General features: G+C 35.3%; 1 protein-coding gene across 19 annotated transcripts in view; it reads left to right on the top strand.

Moving 5' to 3' along the window:
- The window catches only part of cacna1g (calcium channel, voltage-dependent, T type, alpha 1G subunit), a 179,927-nt gene that overhangs the window by 57,940 nt on the left and 102,634 nt on the right, over positions 1-19,353 (top strand). For all 19 annotated transcript variants that reach the window (XM_083556190.1, XM_083556186.1, XM_083556200.1 and 16 more), the window contains exon 3: positions 17,147-17,258. In XM_083556190.1, the coding sequence (XP_083412316.1) occupies positions 17,147-17,258 (112 nt within the window). The remainder of the gene's footprint in view (positions 1-17,146; positions 17,259-19,353) is intronic.

The following is a 19,353-nucleotide window of genomic DNA, read 5'->3' as shown; positions in this document are numbered from 1 at the left end:
GCCAGGGGAATTAGCAGTGCTGTTAACATATTAACATAAAAACTGTTGCTATTTATACTTAAAAAAATAAATAAAAAAAAAAAACCTGGCATGATAATGCCTTAGAATTTGGTAGTATAAGAAAAAAAAAATAAAATTAATATATATATATATATATATATATATATATATATATATATATATATATATATATATATATATATATATATATATATATATATATATATAAAATAAAATAAAACATGTACATACACAGTGCATTCTGAAAGTATATTCATTGGAGTTTAAATAATTTACAAAAAAAAAACCTGGCATGATAATGCCTTAGAATTTGGTAGTATAAGGAAAAAAAATAAATAAAATAAAATAAATAAATAAATAAATAAATAAATAAATAAATATATATATATATATATATATATATATATATATATATATATATATATATATATATATATATATATATATATATATATAAAATAAAATAAAACATGTACATACACAGTGCATTCGGAAAGTATATTCATTGGAGTTTAAATAATTTACAGAATAAAAAAATACACTTTTCACCTTATCATTATCTGAGTGTTGATCAATGAGGGAAAAAAATCTATTTAAACGATTGTAGTCTCAGGCTTAACCCTAACAAAATGAAAAAAGTGAAGGGGGTCTGAATTCTTGCTGAATGCAGTGTATATATGTACGCTGAAAGCTAAAACAGAATCTATTTGACTTATTTTGAATATATTTAATATTTATTAATATATATTCATAATATTCATATATATTAAAGTAATTCTTGAACAGGACCTTCGGCTTGTTGATCCTGCTTCATATTCCTTTGTCTCTAATAAAAAATATTTGTACCAGCTGACATTTTGTGCATTTTAGCTATTACACACTCTTAAGCAGTGGTCATGCCGGACTTTTACCATTTTATTATACTATATTCTGTGTAGTGAAAATCAATTTCATTCATTACTTTTTTCATTTCCCTGTGCTCTTATACCATTCAAGTGAAAGTGTATAAGTGAAACAGGCTACCAAAGCAGGAAATAGCCTTTAGTCTGCTACTGCATCCTAAAACTCAATCTATGTTTGTTCCATTTGCTAATATGTTTTTTTTTTTTGTTTGTTTTTTGTACATGGATGTACACTCTTAGCATTCAGAGTGATTCTTTGTTTTGGGGGATGGCACCATTAGTATGCAAAAGTCTTATGCAAAGAAATGGTATTTTCAAAAAAAGCAGGGATAAATGATGCTCCTGTATGAGAATAACCAGTAAGCAGCCTAAAGTAAATCATTTTTTGGCATGGCAAACTTCTGTATTTAAATTGCATCCGTTGTTCAAGATGCACTTCATGCAGTTTTATTACAGCTTTATTTTCTAAGAATTTACAGTTTTTCTAGAGACTTTAGTTTTTCTTTTACTCACTTGACAACCTTCATGGTAACCTTTTGATGTTTATTTTTTATGTACCTAGTAAAAAATTTAATTGCATATGTATGATAATAAAATATAATAGGGCACCATATAGAATAGCATTAGATAATACCCATTACTTAAAATTCAAATGCACTTTAAGAAGTAAAAAAGGTGTCTTTTTTTTTAAAGCATTTTTGACTTTCGTTTAAATGCTGACTAATTATTTTATACGTTATTATAAAAGTTTATTATATTGCCATTCAAATATTATTTTAATTATATATTATAACAATCAGGCAGGAACACAGTTAGTGTCTGAAGTGACAATGCTTTTTTGGTTTTGGCTCATTCTGTTAAATACCCACATGCCACTTATATCAGTTCTCGTTTATGATTTTACATGAAATGATTAGACACAGCAGTGTGATTGTTAAATAGTAAGCAGGCAGTGGATACTCAGTTTCGATGATTATGGAGGCTTATTATAATAAAAATCTTCACTCGAGTATGTCTAAAGCTTTCCAGTGGCTGAGTTGGCACAGAGAGCATCGCCTCTCTTCAGTGCACTGTGCTCTTGTATTATTATTTTTTTATTTTTTTATTTCAGTGTTAAATATTTTGTTTGAGACAGTGTCTTCCACAAAGAATCCTGAGGGCAAAATTCACAGCATCATCACATTTGATTGTTTTTGATCTGATCATCTGCTATTATATACCACTGGCAGTGCTATAGCGTGTGTGTGTGTGTGTGTGTGTGTGTGTGTGTGTGTGTGTGTGTGTGTGTGTGTGTGTGTGTGTGTGTGTGTGTGTGTATGTGTGTGTACATGTGTGTGTGTGTGTGTGTGCATTTTATGTGCTCTGTTTCAGCTTCAAGAAGACATGATTTCTTTTCAATCTATGAAGGCCTAATCTGGCCAGGTCAGTCCGTCTGGTAGAATCATCAGGGCCGAAAGGTTTATGGTAAATGGATTTGATGCCAAAGGCTGCTTTTAGGATTTTTTACTTATTTAATCGTTTAAGTATTTCCCAGTTTCCTATTTTTCCCCCGAAAACAATACTTTGTCTCAACTTTTTGTCTCTATTTGTATTTAACTACTATATTTTTTCTAGACAGATTTATTGTGAAGTTAAACATGTTTTTGTAAAAAAAAAAACTTCATATTTCCTTAGACTTTAAAACAGGTTAAATATGTCAAGATTAAAATATCACATCACAGAGTAATAATGCTTATGCAGGTACTATAGTTGTGTTAAGGAGAAAAAATATTAACAATTGCAAACATATAATAATATGGTAATCAGGTAAAAAGTGCATTATATAAGAAATCCAAAGTAAAAGTATCTGCAGAATACAGGACAGAGATACGATGTAGTTGTACATTGAGTTGTACATCGAGTTGTATTATATAGTTATAGCTAGTTAAAACAATGGCAGTGAAAGTGGTATTAGCATAAAATGTGAAGTCATGGTACTTTTTTAAATGACAGTATATTAGTGGGTAGTCAAACAGCATTATGAAAAATGGAAAAAAGTAAAAAGAGAACATGATAAAAGATGTAATAAAATTAATAATTTTATTTAATAACAAAATGCACTTTTGATGCCAATCAGAATTTATCATATCACATTAATTATAAATATTCATAAACAATGTGTGTGTTTTACATTAAATAGGTAAAAAAAAAAAAAGACTGTCTTTCAATTTTGTGACATTGGCTAAACAATGTACACTAAAATATTAATAAGCAGAATACATTTACAATGAATTTTGCATCTGTGCCCAGTTTACAAGGTTTGGTTTTGCACTGCAGCGTGTGGAAATGGTAAAAATAACTCCTTATGAAATATGCAGGTTGTCCCTCTGGCTGGATTTAACCTCTTACATGCCACTAAACTTCGGACAGTTACACACTTCCACCGCTTAGCCTACTTCACTTCTAAACTGATATTAGCTATAATGAGTTTGTACTGTTTTCCTGGTAGTTCAAAGAAGTTCCTGGTAGTAAAATCACTGCAATGTTGATTTCTCAAAACTTAAAAAGGTGTCTAAATGAATGTGCTTGTTGTAATATTGTCAATGAACCTTCTCCCTTGCCATGTTTGTGGCAGCATGTACACAGGAAAATCACATGACAAATATGGTATTGTTTCTATAGTAACAGATCATTCACAAGAACTTAAGATCTGTGGTTAAAAATATACCGTTTTAAAAAAAATGAAGCAAAGTATATTTGTGATATGGCTGATATGGAGGAGCTTTCTGTAATCAGACGAAAGATTCTTCAAGACAGATGATTTAGGGATATGGTTATGGAGAGGGATTTAGTTTCACAGTAGCATGACAGGCTGCATTTCTTTAATAGTCTTTTTCACTCTGGGATACTTGCAGGGATTAAATATATCCATAAGCAGTTGAAAAGCATGACCTGTCAATCATTAGTAAACGACAATGTGTAGTTAATTGCAACATTTGCCTCTGGTATAAAGGAAATAATCGGAAAATAACCATTTGATGGAATGGTGTGATGTGATCTGACACAAAGTAGCAGTCATGTTTAATTCTTATATGCAACGCACTGTATAGGCAGTTGTTACCCACCCTTCTATGATTCTCTCAGCATTGTAAATTTGTATGCGTTTGCCTTGGTTTCAATTCAAAATCACTGTTTCTACATAAAGAAAATCCCCAAGCACCCAAGAAAAACAATTCCCATGGTTTTATCTTCGATCTTGTCTTATGTGGCTTTGTATAATTTGAGCATATGTGCGTACTGCAGAAGAGATTCTGCACACAGGAGAGCAGTAGCAGAAACAGCTGCTCGCTGAACTGGGACCAGTCTGCTTGCTCTCAGGATCCTCTACGCCTTCTTCTGTCTGCACTGTGAGGTAAAAATAGCTGTGTGCTTCCCTCACATGTTGGCACAATGTTTCTAAATGAGCTTCTCTTCATACTTTGGCTTCAAATGTTTTATTCATCTCCAGCTCAGGAAGAATCTCTAATTTGTTTCCTTCTCATCTGCTTTGTTGTAATCTTGAGTTGCTGAATTTTTGTGCCAACTTCTGGTGTAAGTGAAGGAGTCATGAATATGCTGAGAGCATGCGACCTACAGTAGCATTGCACTCCAAAATATCAGCCCACTCAGATGGAATTTTTTTTATTTATAGTAAAATCCGTAGACAGTTTTGATGTGAGGGGGTGGAGAAAACCAGGGTTGCAGTTTTGACCATCTAAGATGGATGTTTCAGAGAAGGGATTGCTTTAGGCTGTTGGTACGTTTTGTTGATGGTGTTTGGATGAATTGTGTGACATGAAGTGGCAAAGAAATTCTAGTAATAGGCTTTCTAGCACACATTCACACATCTGCTCCACTCTTCCTGATTAGTTTTAATCTCTTTGGACTACATCTTGGTACTGACTTTTCATTACCACCTGCTCTCAACTCCTGAACTCATTACCTTCTTGATGTACACTGAGTGGCCATTTATTATGTGTATTTACCTTGTATATGTCCTCTCTGGACTTTTTATCATAAATAATAGATTTGCCAGGTATACTTTATCTTAGGAGTGAAACGATTGATAGGAACTCGAGTAATTTGGATAAAAAAAAAGTAGGCAAATTATTTTTCATGTTGTCAGCCTTGTTTTGTGCAGATGCCATGTTTATAAATGCGACCCTGTACAGGTAAATACAGAAGAAGCTGCAAAATGAAAAAGTGGACGAATGAAGAGAAAACAGCGAGGGGTCAGGAAACGATTTAGGCCAAAGAACACAACAGAAAGTTTCCAAAGTTTGGGTTTACTTCTAACTAAAACATTAAGAAAACCCCAGACAGTGCATTTTTGATGTAATATGGCAATTAATTGCACTAAATGAGTTTAGTTTTCACAGATTGCAATTTTTCTAAAAAGAAAACCAATTACTTGGTCATTTTAAGAGGCCCGTCTTATTTTTGCTTGTATATTTAGTATTTGCTCTTTAATAAAGGAAAAGTACTACTTGTCTGATTACTTAATTAAGCGATAAATTGGCAGAATACTTGATTACTAAAATACTTAATCAAATGGAAAGTTCAAATCTCAATACATTTACTCATAGATTCATTTACAAATATTAGCTTTGTTGTTATGACTAGTTTTTGTAATGTACTGACAGGGTAGTAGGTATGTTTACTACATTTTAGTATATATTTTAGCATCCATTTTTACCAGAGCACAGTGGCATGACAACTCATTATTTTTTTTTATTTAGAGGTCTGTATACAGTGAGGAAAATAAGTATTTGATCACCCTGCTATTTTGCAAGTTCTCCCACTTAAAAATCATGGAGGGGTCTGAAATTGTCATCGTAGGTGCTTGTCCACTGTGAGAGACATAATCTAAAAAAAAAAATCCAGAAATCACAATGTATGATTTTTTAACTATTTATTTGTATGATACAGCTGCAAATATGAATTTTGGGTCATAATTCCACTTTCATTAATTCCAATTTCAGACCCCTCCATGATTTCTAAGTGGGAGAACTTGCAAAATAGCAGGGTGTTCAAATACTTATTTTCCTCACTGTACATGTTTGTGCTGTTTAATATAGATGGCGAGTTTATACTCACAGCAAAGTGAAATATTTGGGGTTTTTTTTACAAGGAATTACGTTATTTTCTTCATTGTACTTAAGACTTTCTTTCGGCTTCTCCCATCAGGGGTCGCCACAGCGGATCATCCGCATGTTTGATTTGGCACTTGTTTTTACGCTGAATGCCCTTCCTATCGCAACCCTCCCCATTTATCCGGGCTTGGGAGCGGCACTAAGAGTGGCTGGGGTTGGTTCCCTGGGCCGCAGCGGTGAGAGCGTCGCATCCTAACCACTAGACCACCATTGGACAGTTCTTCATTGTACTTACTTGTATAATTATTGTAAAGATTTTAAAACTGGAGCTGATTGGTAAATTTGTAGAACAGGGTCTGTGAAATGGATGATTATTAATGGTTTTGAGGTTGCATTTACAAGTAAAAAAAAAAGCTAAGTTTATCTAAATAAGGAAGGAAGGAGGTTTCTCAACCTTTTTTTTTTTTTTTAATAATGAAACATCAACCCAGTCTAATAAACTGCATAACTAAAGCACATACAAAAAGGTTTGTGTACACATTTGCGTACACTTTTGCCAGTATTTGCATTATGAAGGTTTTATTGGAGTGGTTGGCGTTTTTTGTCAAACTCCTGTTTTTACGCATCAGTGAAAAATCCATATTTATGATTTATGTTACTTTGCTTTTCAAGTTTGATGTTAAGTTCAGGTTTTTAAAAGTGCTTTTGATGAATACTGGTACTGATGTACTTGTACTAGTATCTACCTGATTCTCTACAGAAACATTTGTGGCTGATATGAATCCAAAGTACACAATGACAATATCATGAAACACTAAGATTTATTCAGCTGGCTGTGGTAAATAAAATATGAATTACTCCATGTATTTTTGCATTATGTTTACATTGTTCAGCAAATATTTTGGAAAGTGGTTCTACACCCCGTGTTGATATGGCCGATCTGTAGTTTAAGCTCTGTGGTACAGAGAGAGGGTTTGTGTGGTTGAAAGTGTGGTTCCTCTAATTGTAGCAGTTATTTGACTGTAATTGAAGTGGGGTTTTAGTGCATTGTAATAGTTGTGCTGACAGGAAATGCTGATGATTGTGACTCTAATTCTCCTCCCTGCAGCATGTAGTCCTAAGCCAGGCTGTGCCAACTAGTCTGACTCACACTTTCTCCCTTCACATCCATGACAACGTTTCGAAAACACACCCCAGAGACAATAGCACAATATCATAAGCATGTAAAAAAAAACTGGAGAGAAAATTAGGGAAAAGGTAGACAGTTTTCTGTTTTATAATGTCAGAGTACAATTTAACAGAATTATAAGATAGATCCTGGAAATATATCTGAATTTTAAATGTGTAAGTTTGCTTTATACCTTCGAAAAATAAAAATAGAGAGTTAGATACTTTTGCATTTCAAGCATCCGGGAGCATGGGCAGATCTACGGGAGATGACAGAAGTGCTGTCAGCTGCAGGGAAGCAGTTGGAAATATCATCCACTGCGTTCACATACCTCTATTCTGCTTTTTATTACTATTCCTTTTACCAAAACAGCTGCCTCCACTGAGATTCAGATTAGCAATGGAAAGAGTATGATTTCAAGCTAGAGGGCAGCATCTTATTCTTGTACAAGTTTGGTCAGGGAAAGGATTTCAAGCTGCATGGTATTAATAAAGCATGGCAATGTTCCACACAGGCAGAATTCTCTCACAATTATTGCAGGCATGCACACAGTCATCTTGTATAACAAAAATTACATAAATGCATCCACCTGCATTTAAGGACAGTGTTTTTTATTGATACCTTAGTACATGTATTATAATGTGGCCATATGATAAAATGTATACCTTCTTATTTAGCACTCTGCCAGAAAGTGATATGTGTAGATATAATATCAGGAGTGTAATGGTAGGAAGTGAGGGATGAATTTGATCCTTTTATTTAAATTATAATTGATGTGATCAAAGCTGTGTACTAAATGGTTTTACCAACATATTCATATTTGAAAGGAGGTAGAAATGTGCCAGATGCAAGGTTTGCTAACAGTATTTAAAATCCATTCAAAGCAAAAGACACACTTTCTACTTTTAGAACTGGCACAGGTTCTACAATTTGCACACACTTCGTGGTTGTATTGCATACAGCGATGCTCAGTAAAGGAAAACTCTTGCACTGGACTTGCTCGAGCCAGGAAACACCTCTGCTCCTGTGCGCTCTGAAATGGCTGTTGCTAGGCAACATGGAGCTTTCATGGAGAAAGACTTGCAGTTCAGCAAAAATAATATCTCAATTACTATATTCAGATGACAGCCATCTGAATGGTACAACCAGTGCAGATTGCTCCTGATTGAACTTGGTATGAACACAATGCCAATCTTAGAGATCTTTTTATTTGCCATAGATTTGCCTTTTTATTTTGAAGAGGTGTTTCATTTTGAAATGCAATTCGTGTGGAGCTTTGTACCCGATGTTTATTTTAAAAGGTTGGGAACTTCTTGAGTGTTTGTAGATAAATTATTTAGACATTTTCTCAAACAAAAATTTTCGGGACCTTATAGTACAAAATACATATCTCACAAATCTCAAACATATATGATGAGCAAATCATATCGTAGCAGAAACTTTAAGCTATGTAACCTGTATGCACCTGAACCTTAATTTTCAACTTTTATGTTATGGAATATGTACAAAAGAGGGCTAATATTATGTAAATCACTAAGAAAATGAAGAGGCAAAACAAGAAATGCCAGTCTGTTTAACTAGCCAGCTAGTTGTGTGCTAACAATGTTAACTACGGTACACTCCCTCAGGAGCACTGCAGAGTTTAGTGTCCTGATTTTGGGAATCATATTTTTCTCTTCAGACTATGAGTCATTATTTAATATTGTAGATAATAGTAGACTTTATCCAAGCTTGTGGGGGCGAGGAGTGGGGTTAGGATGGCAGGAAGACATGGGGGCATTTCCAATTTGCATATTCATGCATATTCATAGATCTTTGTGTTCTTCATGAGGGTAAAAGTGTCACGATGTAGATTCATGTGCAGTTTAACATGTTCCTCCCATTTAGCTTTCTATGGATGTGAATGGAAATCTAAAAATATATTTAGCATTGGATAGTTAAACATTATAAGACCTGGTTTGATGACTTGAAATAATGAAATATTCTCATTTGTAATACATATTAAGAACTTTAATCCCATCAAAACTGACATCACCTACCCAGGTTTTGTTTAACTGTAAAATGTAGCATTGCTTAAGTGCAACACTACTGTATATGGCCAATGGTTCATGGACTTTTCACACATATATGGTTCTTCCACAGACTATTGCAACAAAGTTGAAAACACCTAATAGTCTGGAACATCATTGAATTCTGCAGGGACCCAATTTTTATTTACTATAAACCTGTTCCAACAAGACAAGATAGACAGCATCCATTAAGACAAGGTTTGGAAAAACCTTTTGGGTTTAATTGGCATGCCATCTGCACCCCAGGGCTTCTGGTGGAACATCATTGCCTGATCTCACTAATGCTCTTGTGGTTGAATTAACAAATCTCCACAGCCATCATTCAAAATCAAGTTCTCAATCCAAATAATCACTCAAATAATTCTCAAAGTGAGAAAAGGCAAGATCCATAAGCTAGAACACCATAATTCTTAAATGTTTGCATTAAAGGCCAGAAGCATGCTTTGTTTAAGCACGATCTGTTGCCAACCCAGTTTTTACCAAAATTGGTGAAATTTCTGTAGTCTGAGGAACCTGAGAGTTGCTAACCAGACAGTTGCTAGTTAATGGGGAACTGTATATATTATACATGTTGGGTATGTACTAGTAGTACATGGTATGCTGAGTATCTGAGTGAAGGCAATGATTTTCTGTACTTTTTATCCAATTTCTATAGAGAGGAATTTCTCATCTTACAGCTTAGTGCTGCCATTTAGCTTTACTAATTGCATTTCTTTTATTAAGACATTGTTAAAAGCAGACCTTTCATGTTTAAACACAGGTATCACATGTAGATCCATATGTGTATCCATTATTGCAATATTCAAAGCAGATCGGTGTATTACAGCCAGGTTGTGGAGATGATCACAGGCAAAGAAAATTCGAAAGAAAACAATGAATCAAAAGATACTTGGTCACACTGTGTTACATAAAACTTGTTTTTTGCCTACATCTGCCTGTGCATAGAAAAAAAATGCTTTGCAGTTTTAAAGCTTCAGTTGCAGAGTTGAGTCATAGGTTTGAAAGGAGCCTGGGCTTTCCCACTGGGTAAGTATAATGCATTAGCCTTTTCTTGTGGCTGTGAGAGCACAGCTCCCTGGTGTACAGCAGAGAGCTGCTTTACAGACTCTCACCACAAAACTCCTTCCAATGCTACAGCACAAAGATGTGACCTAGGTCAGAACAGCTCTCTTTCATACAGGTTAACCTAAATAGGCCTTTTGAATGTGAGGTTTTTCCACTAAGGTTTTGTCAAAAGCACACCATAGCACTTAAAAATTCTAATGAATTTTTTGAGTCCCTCGCCTTTAACTTTTATGTAGAAAATGGTCATCTTGTCCGTATTGGCTCGCCAATGTAACATACATTGGATATAATTTGCCTTTAATGCCTTAAGGCTAATTTGTGTCTTTTCCCTAGCGCTAAATCATATATTGTCTCTATGTGCTTTCATTTGAATCCATGTTGAAATTGTTATACTGCTCTTTGCCAGACCACCTAACAGTTCAACTTAAGAGAGACTTTCGCCCTCACATTGAAATGCACATATGTGGGAGTCGCTCAGGTTTTCTTTACACTAGGTGGCAGTACGCACCTAAAACGTAGCTGATCTATCAATTAAGTATTCCATTACCATTTAATAATATTAGCACTCAACAGTTTCTGCATCTCATGCAAAGATTGTTACACATGCTATTCCTGCCTACTGCAGATTCCACAATGAAGATAGTTCATCTTACTATTTACTAGTTTCAGTTAAATTACAATCCAAAAAATCTTAATGCATGAATCCCTTTTCTCTTACGATATAACATTAGAGTCCACCAGTCCGATTTAGTTTATTTACACTTCCATGGTCTCTCACTCTTTCTCATTTATTGACTAGCAACTTCTGTCTTTCACTGTGTTGTCAGACTTCTTTTGTGCCTAAAGTAATGATGTTTGAAGTAGTTAACACAGCATACAAATTTTCTGCCAGTTCCGACCTGACAGCGATGATACAGAGATGACTGACATGATTACTATTCCAGGAATGTCAGGATTGTCAGGACTGTTCACAGCAGCCCAGGGAGATCCCATTATGGTGCAGTTTCAAATAACTTTAATGTATTAAAAGCTTTGCATTTATAAAAAAAAAAAAGCATTTTGGTAATGAAATTTGTATTAACATAAAACTCAGAATCCTTGTATTGGGATAGCCGAAGTTGACAGCAGGACATGGTCTAATAAAATAAAATAAAAATGTTTTCAGCATTTTACACCCCTGAAGTCAGCATAAGATGAATAGCAGGCCTGAAAACAGAAACATTATTACTTCTGATGCACATTCTAGCACTGTGTCTATTTAACACACTATTTCGAAGCCATACACTTTGTTGCTGCCGTTGCCACATTGATGTGAAAAACTTCAACAACAGCTAGACTTCTTTTTGTTTCATTCCTATGAGTTTCAGATGCGTGACAAATTAAACAAAAAAACAACATAAAATGTCTTGGTGTTGGGCCACCATAAGCAGCCAGAAAAGCTTTAATGTGCTTTGGCACAGATTCTACTCCACTAAAGGGATAAACACTATTCATTTAAAGATATTCACTTAATTGTCGTTTGGATGATGAAAGTGGAACTGACCAAAAGCCCTCATTGTTGTAGCCTCCTATCAGGAAATACATGTTTTATGATCGGTCAGAATAACTTTGTATGGATTTGCAGTGTCGATTTGCTCTATGGGAGCAAGTGCACCTAAACTATAACAGAAGAAAAAACACCACACAGAAGCTTTTTTTTTTTTTTTATCTGTCTCTGCATTTAAGTGTTTTAACAAAGTCTAAGGGAGCATAATGTCATCCTATGACATGGTGTTAAGTAAAGTTTGCTATGCCAGTTTTAAAACTTTAAGGTTTTTCACTTCTTGATTGATAGACAGTCTTTTAAAGAGGGAAATGTGAGAATATGTCAGGGTAAGCAGACAGGGAGTAAGCAAAATCATTAAATATTGACTAGTGTAAGCCTTTTCTTCTCTTTATCCATCTCAACCACCATGGAGATGGTGCAGACAACTGTCTAAAATCTTGGCAGATGTGTTTCAAGTATTGAGCTATTTAGAGTCAAGTCTCTGCATTGCATTATTAAGCCTTGCTGTCATGTACATGTACAAGTCTCTAAATGTGATAAATATCTCTATTTCTACATTAAAACATTCATCATTTTAACAGTTTCATATAAATACTCACTAATGGTTGTGAAATCTACACTGTTAAATCTACAGCTAATTCTTGTGCCATTGTTGTTTCAATTATGTGGCAGCAGTGGAGGACTGATGGAGACTCAGCTGGGTCAGGCTTGCTTGTTCAAAGGCCAGGTTGTTTGGCACAGGCCTGCTGGGCTACATGATGAGGGTCTGGCTCTGTGGCCATGACAGGAAGTGTGACAATCTGCATATGGGAACTGGCACCTCAGGCAAAACACTTAAATTGCCAAGGCCTTCAATTAAAGAGCAACCAAATGAAGAGATTGCCATTGTTCAGGCCAAGCACTGCACTCCACTAGTAATTTCCAAGAGCACAGTGTCACCAATAATGTGATTTCTTAGGCTCGTCTCAAAAGTATTTATCTTTGTAGGATGAGCTTCTGCTCTCCAGTTGCAGGCTGAAATCCCAGTAACTATAACGTCATTCTATAAACACGTGTAATTTATCCAAGAGGAACCAGTTTAGGACTTGACTTACATTAGGTGATTGAAGGCATAATTTGAGCTCTTAGACATTCAAATGTGGATTTTATGACTTCAAATATTTAAATATGAACATTCGGTAGAATTTGAAGAGTGAAATTTGTTCTGACAGCCCTATATTGCAAAGTGAAGAGGTTGTCTCAGATTTCAGTAGTCACAGGCGTGCTGATCCTTGTGCTATTTTAGCCTTGTTAGAGAGTAAGAAAGGGAAAAAAGGAAGAGAATTTGGTTATACAGCGTGGGGTGCTGATGAGGTTTTGAGGCTGCTGTCGTCTGTGATCAAATTCCACCTACACTCTTTTAGTGATGGAGGAGCAGTGAAGGGCAGCCATGTGAGGGAGCCATTGTTTGGATGTGCTTGAAGGAGGTGTAGATTCAGTCAACCTCCTGACACACAGATCTGTGTGTGTGTGTATGTGTATATGTGTGTGTGTGTGTGTGTGTGTGTATGTGTGTGTGTGTGTGTGTGTGTGTACTGTTGACGGTACAGTATATTTCAGGAAATATTCCCTTCAAATAATGTCTAGGCTATTTTTTTTTGCCTTGGTCTTTATACACTAAGTAAATTTTTATGAAAGTCATTTCATACTATAAAAAATATGCACATAAAATATATTGTGTAAACAGGCATACAGACTTCTCTGGTATATCTGAACTTTTTGATGCATGGTTTATGTTCAGTGGAATGGTATGCATCATATAGACTCAATTGCTGTTGACAATTATTAAGGTACTTTAGTTTGTTTCTGATTAGTGCTGCACACTGTTCAAATAATGATTTATTTATTTATTAAATTGTTTTTGCCTTGCTTTCAAAGACACTTGAGCCCATGCTGAATTATAGCCTCTAAATCTATGCCGTTATCAGGCTCCACTAACACTCATCTCGCTGAAACTGCAATATAGTGTCAGGATCAGTGAGGCCCATCAGCAATAGCAGGTTGTAATTAGTTCCTCCTCTGACTTCTGGAGTGAGAAGCACTCTGTCTTGTTACATTATTCATGAAGAATACATTACAGCTTCACCTGCTCTGCACAAGCAAAAGTGTTCAACTTGGGTTACTGTAACATTCTGACATTATCTTTTTTTTTTTTTTCAATGAGAATAAAACTTGCCTCAGGAAGGCTTACATTTTACGTCATCCTCTATTTCAGTTCTGAAAAAAATTAAAGGCTTTCAAAAACTTCAAAAGCTTGCCCTTGTGTAGCATGAAACCTAAGGAATCACATTAATTCTTAGAAATATTCACTAGTTTGGTTCTGTAAACATTAAGTTATTTTACATCCTCTTTTTTAACCACCAGGGGTAGTAAATATTCCCTAGATAAATTTTTGCATTCTCATGCATTCTGAGACTTTTTGTTGTCATATAACCCCCTTTCCATTTTCGTAAATTTAACGAGTATAAAAAGACTCTGTTTGTATACCCTTATTTCCTTGCCAGACAGGATACTTCACTTGTGTTTTGGCTCAGACCTTACAATGTCTAATGGATCTTGCACAAAATTCGATTCAGTTAGTCTACAGAGTCCTACTTCTAGCCCCAAAATTTCCAACCAGGCCTTGGTTTCTAATGTTTTCCTCACTAGTAATGGGAAGCCCAGTTTGGGAGCTTCCTCCTGCAGTAGATATCAGACAGGTTTTGCCTGTGGGTTTGGTCCCCCAGAGAAAAGTACATGTTGAGAACTGTGACCTAGCTGTCCAGGAAATACTAGTACATGTTTCTTGTTTCATGTTTCAGTGGGAATAATTTGCACCCTGTCAATAAAGGTGTATTTGACATTTATTGTAGTGTGGATGGTGTTTTTTAAGGGGTTCATAAACCTATCTCAGACTTTTGGAGCAAGTTTCCTTTATCAGTTAATGTACCTATAATACAACATAGCCCATAACTTTGTTCTAAAGCACTGTTGTCTGTGCCAGAAATGTTCCTTTTAAAAGTTTCTTGTTGTATCTTTTGGTTTGTGAACTTTGCTGTTTTAATTGTGCTTTGATTGTCAGTAATTGAGAAAAATGAGATGATCCTTGCCTGGTGCCACAGTTTTTAGACTGCACCCTGCCAGGATATTAGCATTCCCATATTTAATTAAGATGTAAATGTGTGTACGACCCCTGGCTGGGCATTAGGCTGCTGTGTTCCAGTGACACTTGCCTACCAAGTGATCAATTACCAATTGTCCCCATTGTTCATCTACCATAAGAAAATTGAGAGAAATAATGATTTAAATAATGACTTAAGGAATCATTATTTTCTTTTAACCCATTTAACCAGAGTGACCCTGCTGCAATCTTGACAGAGCAATCTGTTTTTGGCTGCTGTCTCAATTTGATTATACGTGTTTTTGTTGTTATTTTAAATCTTTATGATGTGCTGTGAAAAAGTACGTGTTCCCTTTTGATGCTCTGTTGCATTTATCACGCTTTTTTTTAACTCTATCTTTGGAATAAATCTAATACTGTGTTTATTGTTATTCAATCCCCAGGCTATTTTCATTGAATAATCCATCACTCTTAGAAATAATGATATCAACAAGGTGTTGATGTAATTTTTTTGTCTTAGATTTTACATACTTAATTTAGGTTCAAGTTTTGACATTTTGCTTTAGGAATTTTATCGCAGTTTTCTTTCCGGACTGCCTTTCAGAATACAGTTTCCCAACATTGTACAGTATGTCACTGTTTATTGTAGGTCTACAAGTTAGGTGAGGAGAATAAGATATTAAATTTTTGTTTGATTCATTTAACATTTGATATGATTTTGTTTTTAGAGACTTAATTGTCTGTATGCCCAAGTTTCAGTGATAAATATTTTGTCCGATATCTTATATCTAAAAATAGTTAAAGATCTGAGAGTACAATTTATTGTTTTGTTTGTTTTAAATTCACATTTCAAGATTTTGTAACTCTAGAGGAATGAACACATCTTCAAAGCCACCCAGCTGCTCGAATTGTCTTAGTGTGGATTTCTTTGAATATTTGACACAAAGTTTTTGACTGATTTGTCAAACTTTATTGCAATTTACTGGGGAATAATCCACATACATCCACATCCCAAAAAAAATTTTGCTACTCTTTTATGTAATGCATGTCCTCGCTTTGTCTTTCCGACTGTAGAGTCACTAATATAATATTTCACTAGCTATTATTAATCTGTACCCTGGACAACTCTGTGTCTCTGCACATTAACTATAGATGTAGGTCTCTGAATGTATGATCATGGATTTGTTACCACACTTGTACCACATTCTGATGGAAATCACAGTATCATTGCTCTCAGGAAGTATAAGTCTGAGGTTTATTTTTTTTTAACTTCCTCTGTGATTTCTGGCTTTGTTTTGGAGAAATTTTGGAAGCCTGACAACGTCTGGGAAGATTCGATGCATCAATACACCAAATGTTCTCCATTTGGAGATGATCGCTCTCACTGTGGTCTGGGGGAGTCTGGAAGTCTTAAAATGGTTTTGCAATCTTTTCCAGATCAGTAAATAATGACATTATATATGATCTCTTATAATGTGCTTGCTGGATTTTTTTTCATGCTGGAAAATTGACTTTGACGGTAAGAAGCAATGTTGGTGACATTTATAATGATGGAGGCTGGCTAAAACCATGTCTGGTTACATTTAGTCAGCATACACAATCCTTTTATCTTTCCAAGGTTTTTGGACTAGTAGCCAAAGTAGTTAACAACCTGGCAAATGTTAGGCTAAATATTGTATTGCATAATCAACACCATTAGTCAACGTTCCTAGCCAGCTACTTGGCTAGACACAAAAAAAATATTCAATACTTCCAACAAGCCAACTCACATTAAAACTGATATTGCTAGCACATGTTTGGTCTCATGTTCCTCACTGGTGCCTGTTGTGTGCTAGAATGATAGATAGGTTCTGGGTAAACATTAATGATGACTAAATCATTAATTACTAAACTTAATTTTTTATACAATATCTAAAATAACTTATGTATATACCAATATATAAAATATACTCTTTTCACCCAGGTGAATAAAAACCTCTGTCTTTTTGGTATGATTGTTTTAAACCATCTATTGGTTAGACCCCTGTCTCATCCTGACATTCTGAGAAGTCAGGAAGCCATGATGTGTATTTATTGTGTGTTGTTACATTGCTCTAAATGTTGTTCCTTAACTGTTATTTTCTACGTGGTTTGAACGGGCCAGTATGCTAGTGATCCTGCTGAACTGTGTGACATTAGGCATGTTCCACCCATGTGAGGACAGTGACTGTGACTCAGAACGCTGCAAGATCCTGGAGGTGAGTATTGCAACACACAGAAATACTGGCTGTAACACAATGGTTGAGGGACAGTATAATAGCTAAAGTGTAAAAATAATGGGTTGTACAAACACAGATTTTTTTTTTTATTGGATAGTGACGAGCATGTGGCTGTAGCAAGTTTTGGACACTTTTAGGTTTTGGATTCAATCTTGAATTAAATAAAAGACAAAGCCCTCATATAAGCTCTTAATCCACACGTAACAGTCTGTAGCTCTTTGTTCTATATGGCCACTACCAAAACCATTTGCATGTTCTCCTTGTTATATGGAGCTAAGACATTCATGAGACAAAAACAAGATGGCCAGACAATTCAGAAAAGCAGCCACTTACTTCCTGTCTTTGTTAGGAAGATATAGAGGGTCTCCCAGGCCAATGTGATTCGGATTAACCTCTGCCCGAGATGCAAAGGAATGCGTTTGTGGGATAATGGAAACCAATGAGATATAATGATATAATAAAGTCAGCAAGCGTGCAGGACGCCCATCTTCCCCTCATTTCTTTGCCTGCACAATAACACATCCTTGTGCATTTTTTTCTGTTCCTTTCTCTCTCTCTCTCTCACACACACACACACACACACTCTTTCTCTCTGCTGACAAACCCTCTTTCCTGTACACCTAATAGTCTAAATACAGAACTAATGCTGCTCCAAATACCAGAGGAATCCATCTGTTTACATGTAAAAGAGTTTTCCTTTTTCAGTATGGGTGAATGAATGCGAGCAGCTTTGATCGAGCACATAACACATTCCACAGAATATGTTTGTGAAATGTGTTTAAGCAGGAGATCAAAAACTGTAAAAGAGAAACACACTCTTTTAGACAGAGAGCTCAGTGAAATTTCTTATGTTTTGAGGAAAAAACATCAGAGAGAAGGTATGATCATCCATCAAAACAGCAACCATCCATCAACACTATCAAGGGAAGATAGACATAGCTTTTAATGTATATTAAACTTTTTCTTTCTTGCTCTTTTTTGATTTTTGATTTTTTGCTGTATGAACAACAGCTGTTTGAAATCATATTATTACTCTCCATGAAAGTCGGGCATGCAGGGTCTGAGCAGGATATATGCCTGAAGTTTGAACATACCTTGCCTCATGGGCAATGAAGCAAATAACCTCTTGCTTCTTGTTTTTTTCCAGGTGGAATATGCACACAGCTGTCTTATAGATTATTGCTTTCAGAGTCCAGAAGAGTGTTTATTATTTCATATATTTGTTGTAACATGTCCAATATATGGGCAAGGTGCAAGTGCAAAAGGGGGCAGTGGGCAAATATGATCAAAATTCAAGGCATTGGTCAACAGTCAGACAGTATGTTTTAAGGGGTAATCCAATCATAAACAAATAACACATGTCAATCTAAATTCCAGGTTGACTAGGAACAGGAACAAGAACAGAAAAGAGCCTCAGAAATACAAAATACATTGTATAAGACTCCGCACATCAACAGTGAATCAGTAGGACTAGAATTTACTCTCATGCAATGTAAGTTAGCCTTCTATGTACGCAGTAATGATGCAATCTGCATACCAACTCAGTACAAATATGGGATGAAAGACATTGTCAGTAGAAAAAGATCAGCGGTGAGGTGGTGACCATATGTTTCATTTTTGTGTGTTTGCATGAAATTAGTAAAACGTGTTTGTTTTTTTCCCCCTCGTCCACAAGAACGTATCCATACGCACTCTAATGCTCCATGAATGTGCATGTGGCTGTAAATCTATTTAACCTCTTCCTGACTTGATCTGTTTTTCACATTTTCTGATCTTCATACAGATATTGAATCAGCAATCTGAGCGAACTAATCCAATATTTCATGATCGTTTCAGTAATTTTATAAGCAATGATACCCAATACGCATATTTTCTGTGTTCTACCACCACATAATTTCTGGATTTAGGCCCTTGCTTTTAGCATCCAGATTAGTAATAATAGAGGAACTTGGGATGTGGAAGATGCATTTTCATAGCAGCGTGTGCATGTGCATGTGGTGAGGAAGTGGGTTTGGATGTGAATGAGAAGCAAGGCATCAGTTGCATTAGAAAAAGAAAAAACTTCTCTTCCAGC

The sequence above is a fragment of the Silurus aristotelis genome, assembly GCF_946808225.1.
Source record: "Silurus aristotelis genome assembly, chromosome: 12".
In the NCBI taxonomy this organism is placed as follows: Eukaryota; Metazoa; Chordata; class Actinopteri; order Siluriformes; family Siluridae; genus Silurus; species Silurus aristotelis.
The sequence above is the reverse complement of the archived record's forward strand: the minus strand, read 5'-3'. Positions and strand labels throughout refer to the sequence as shown.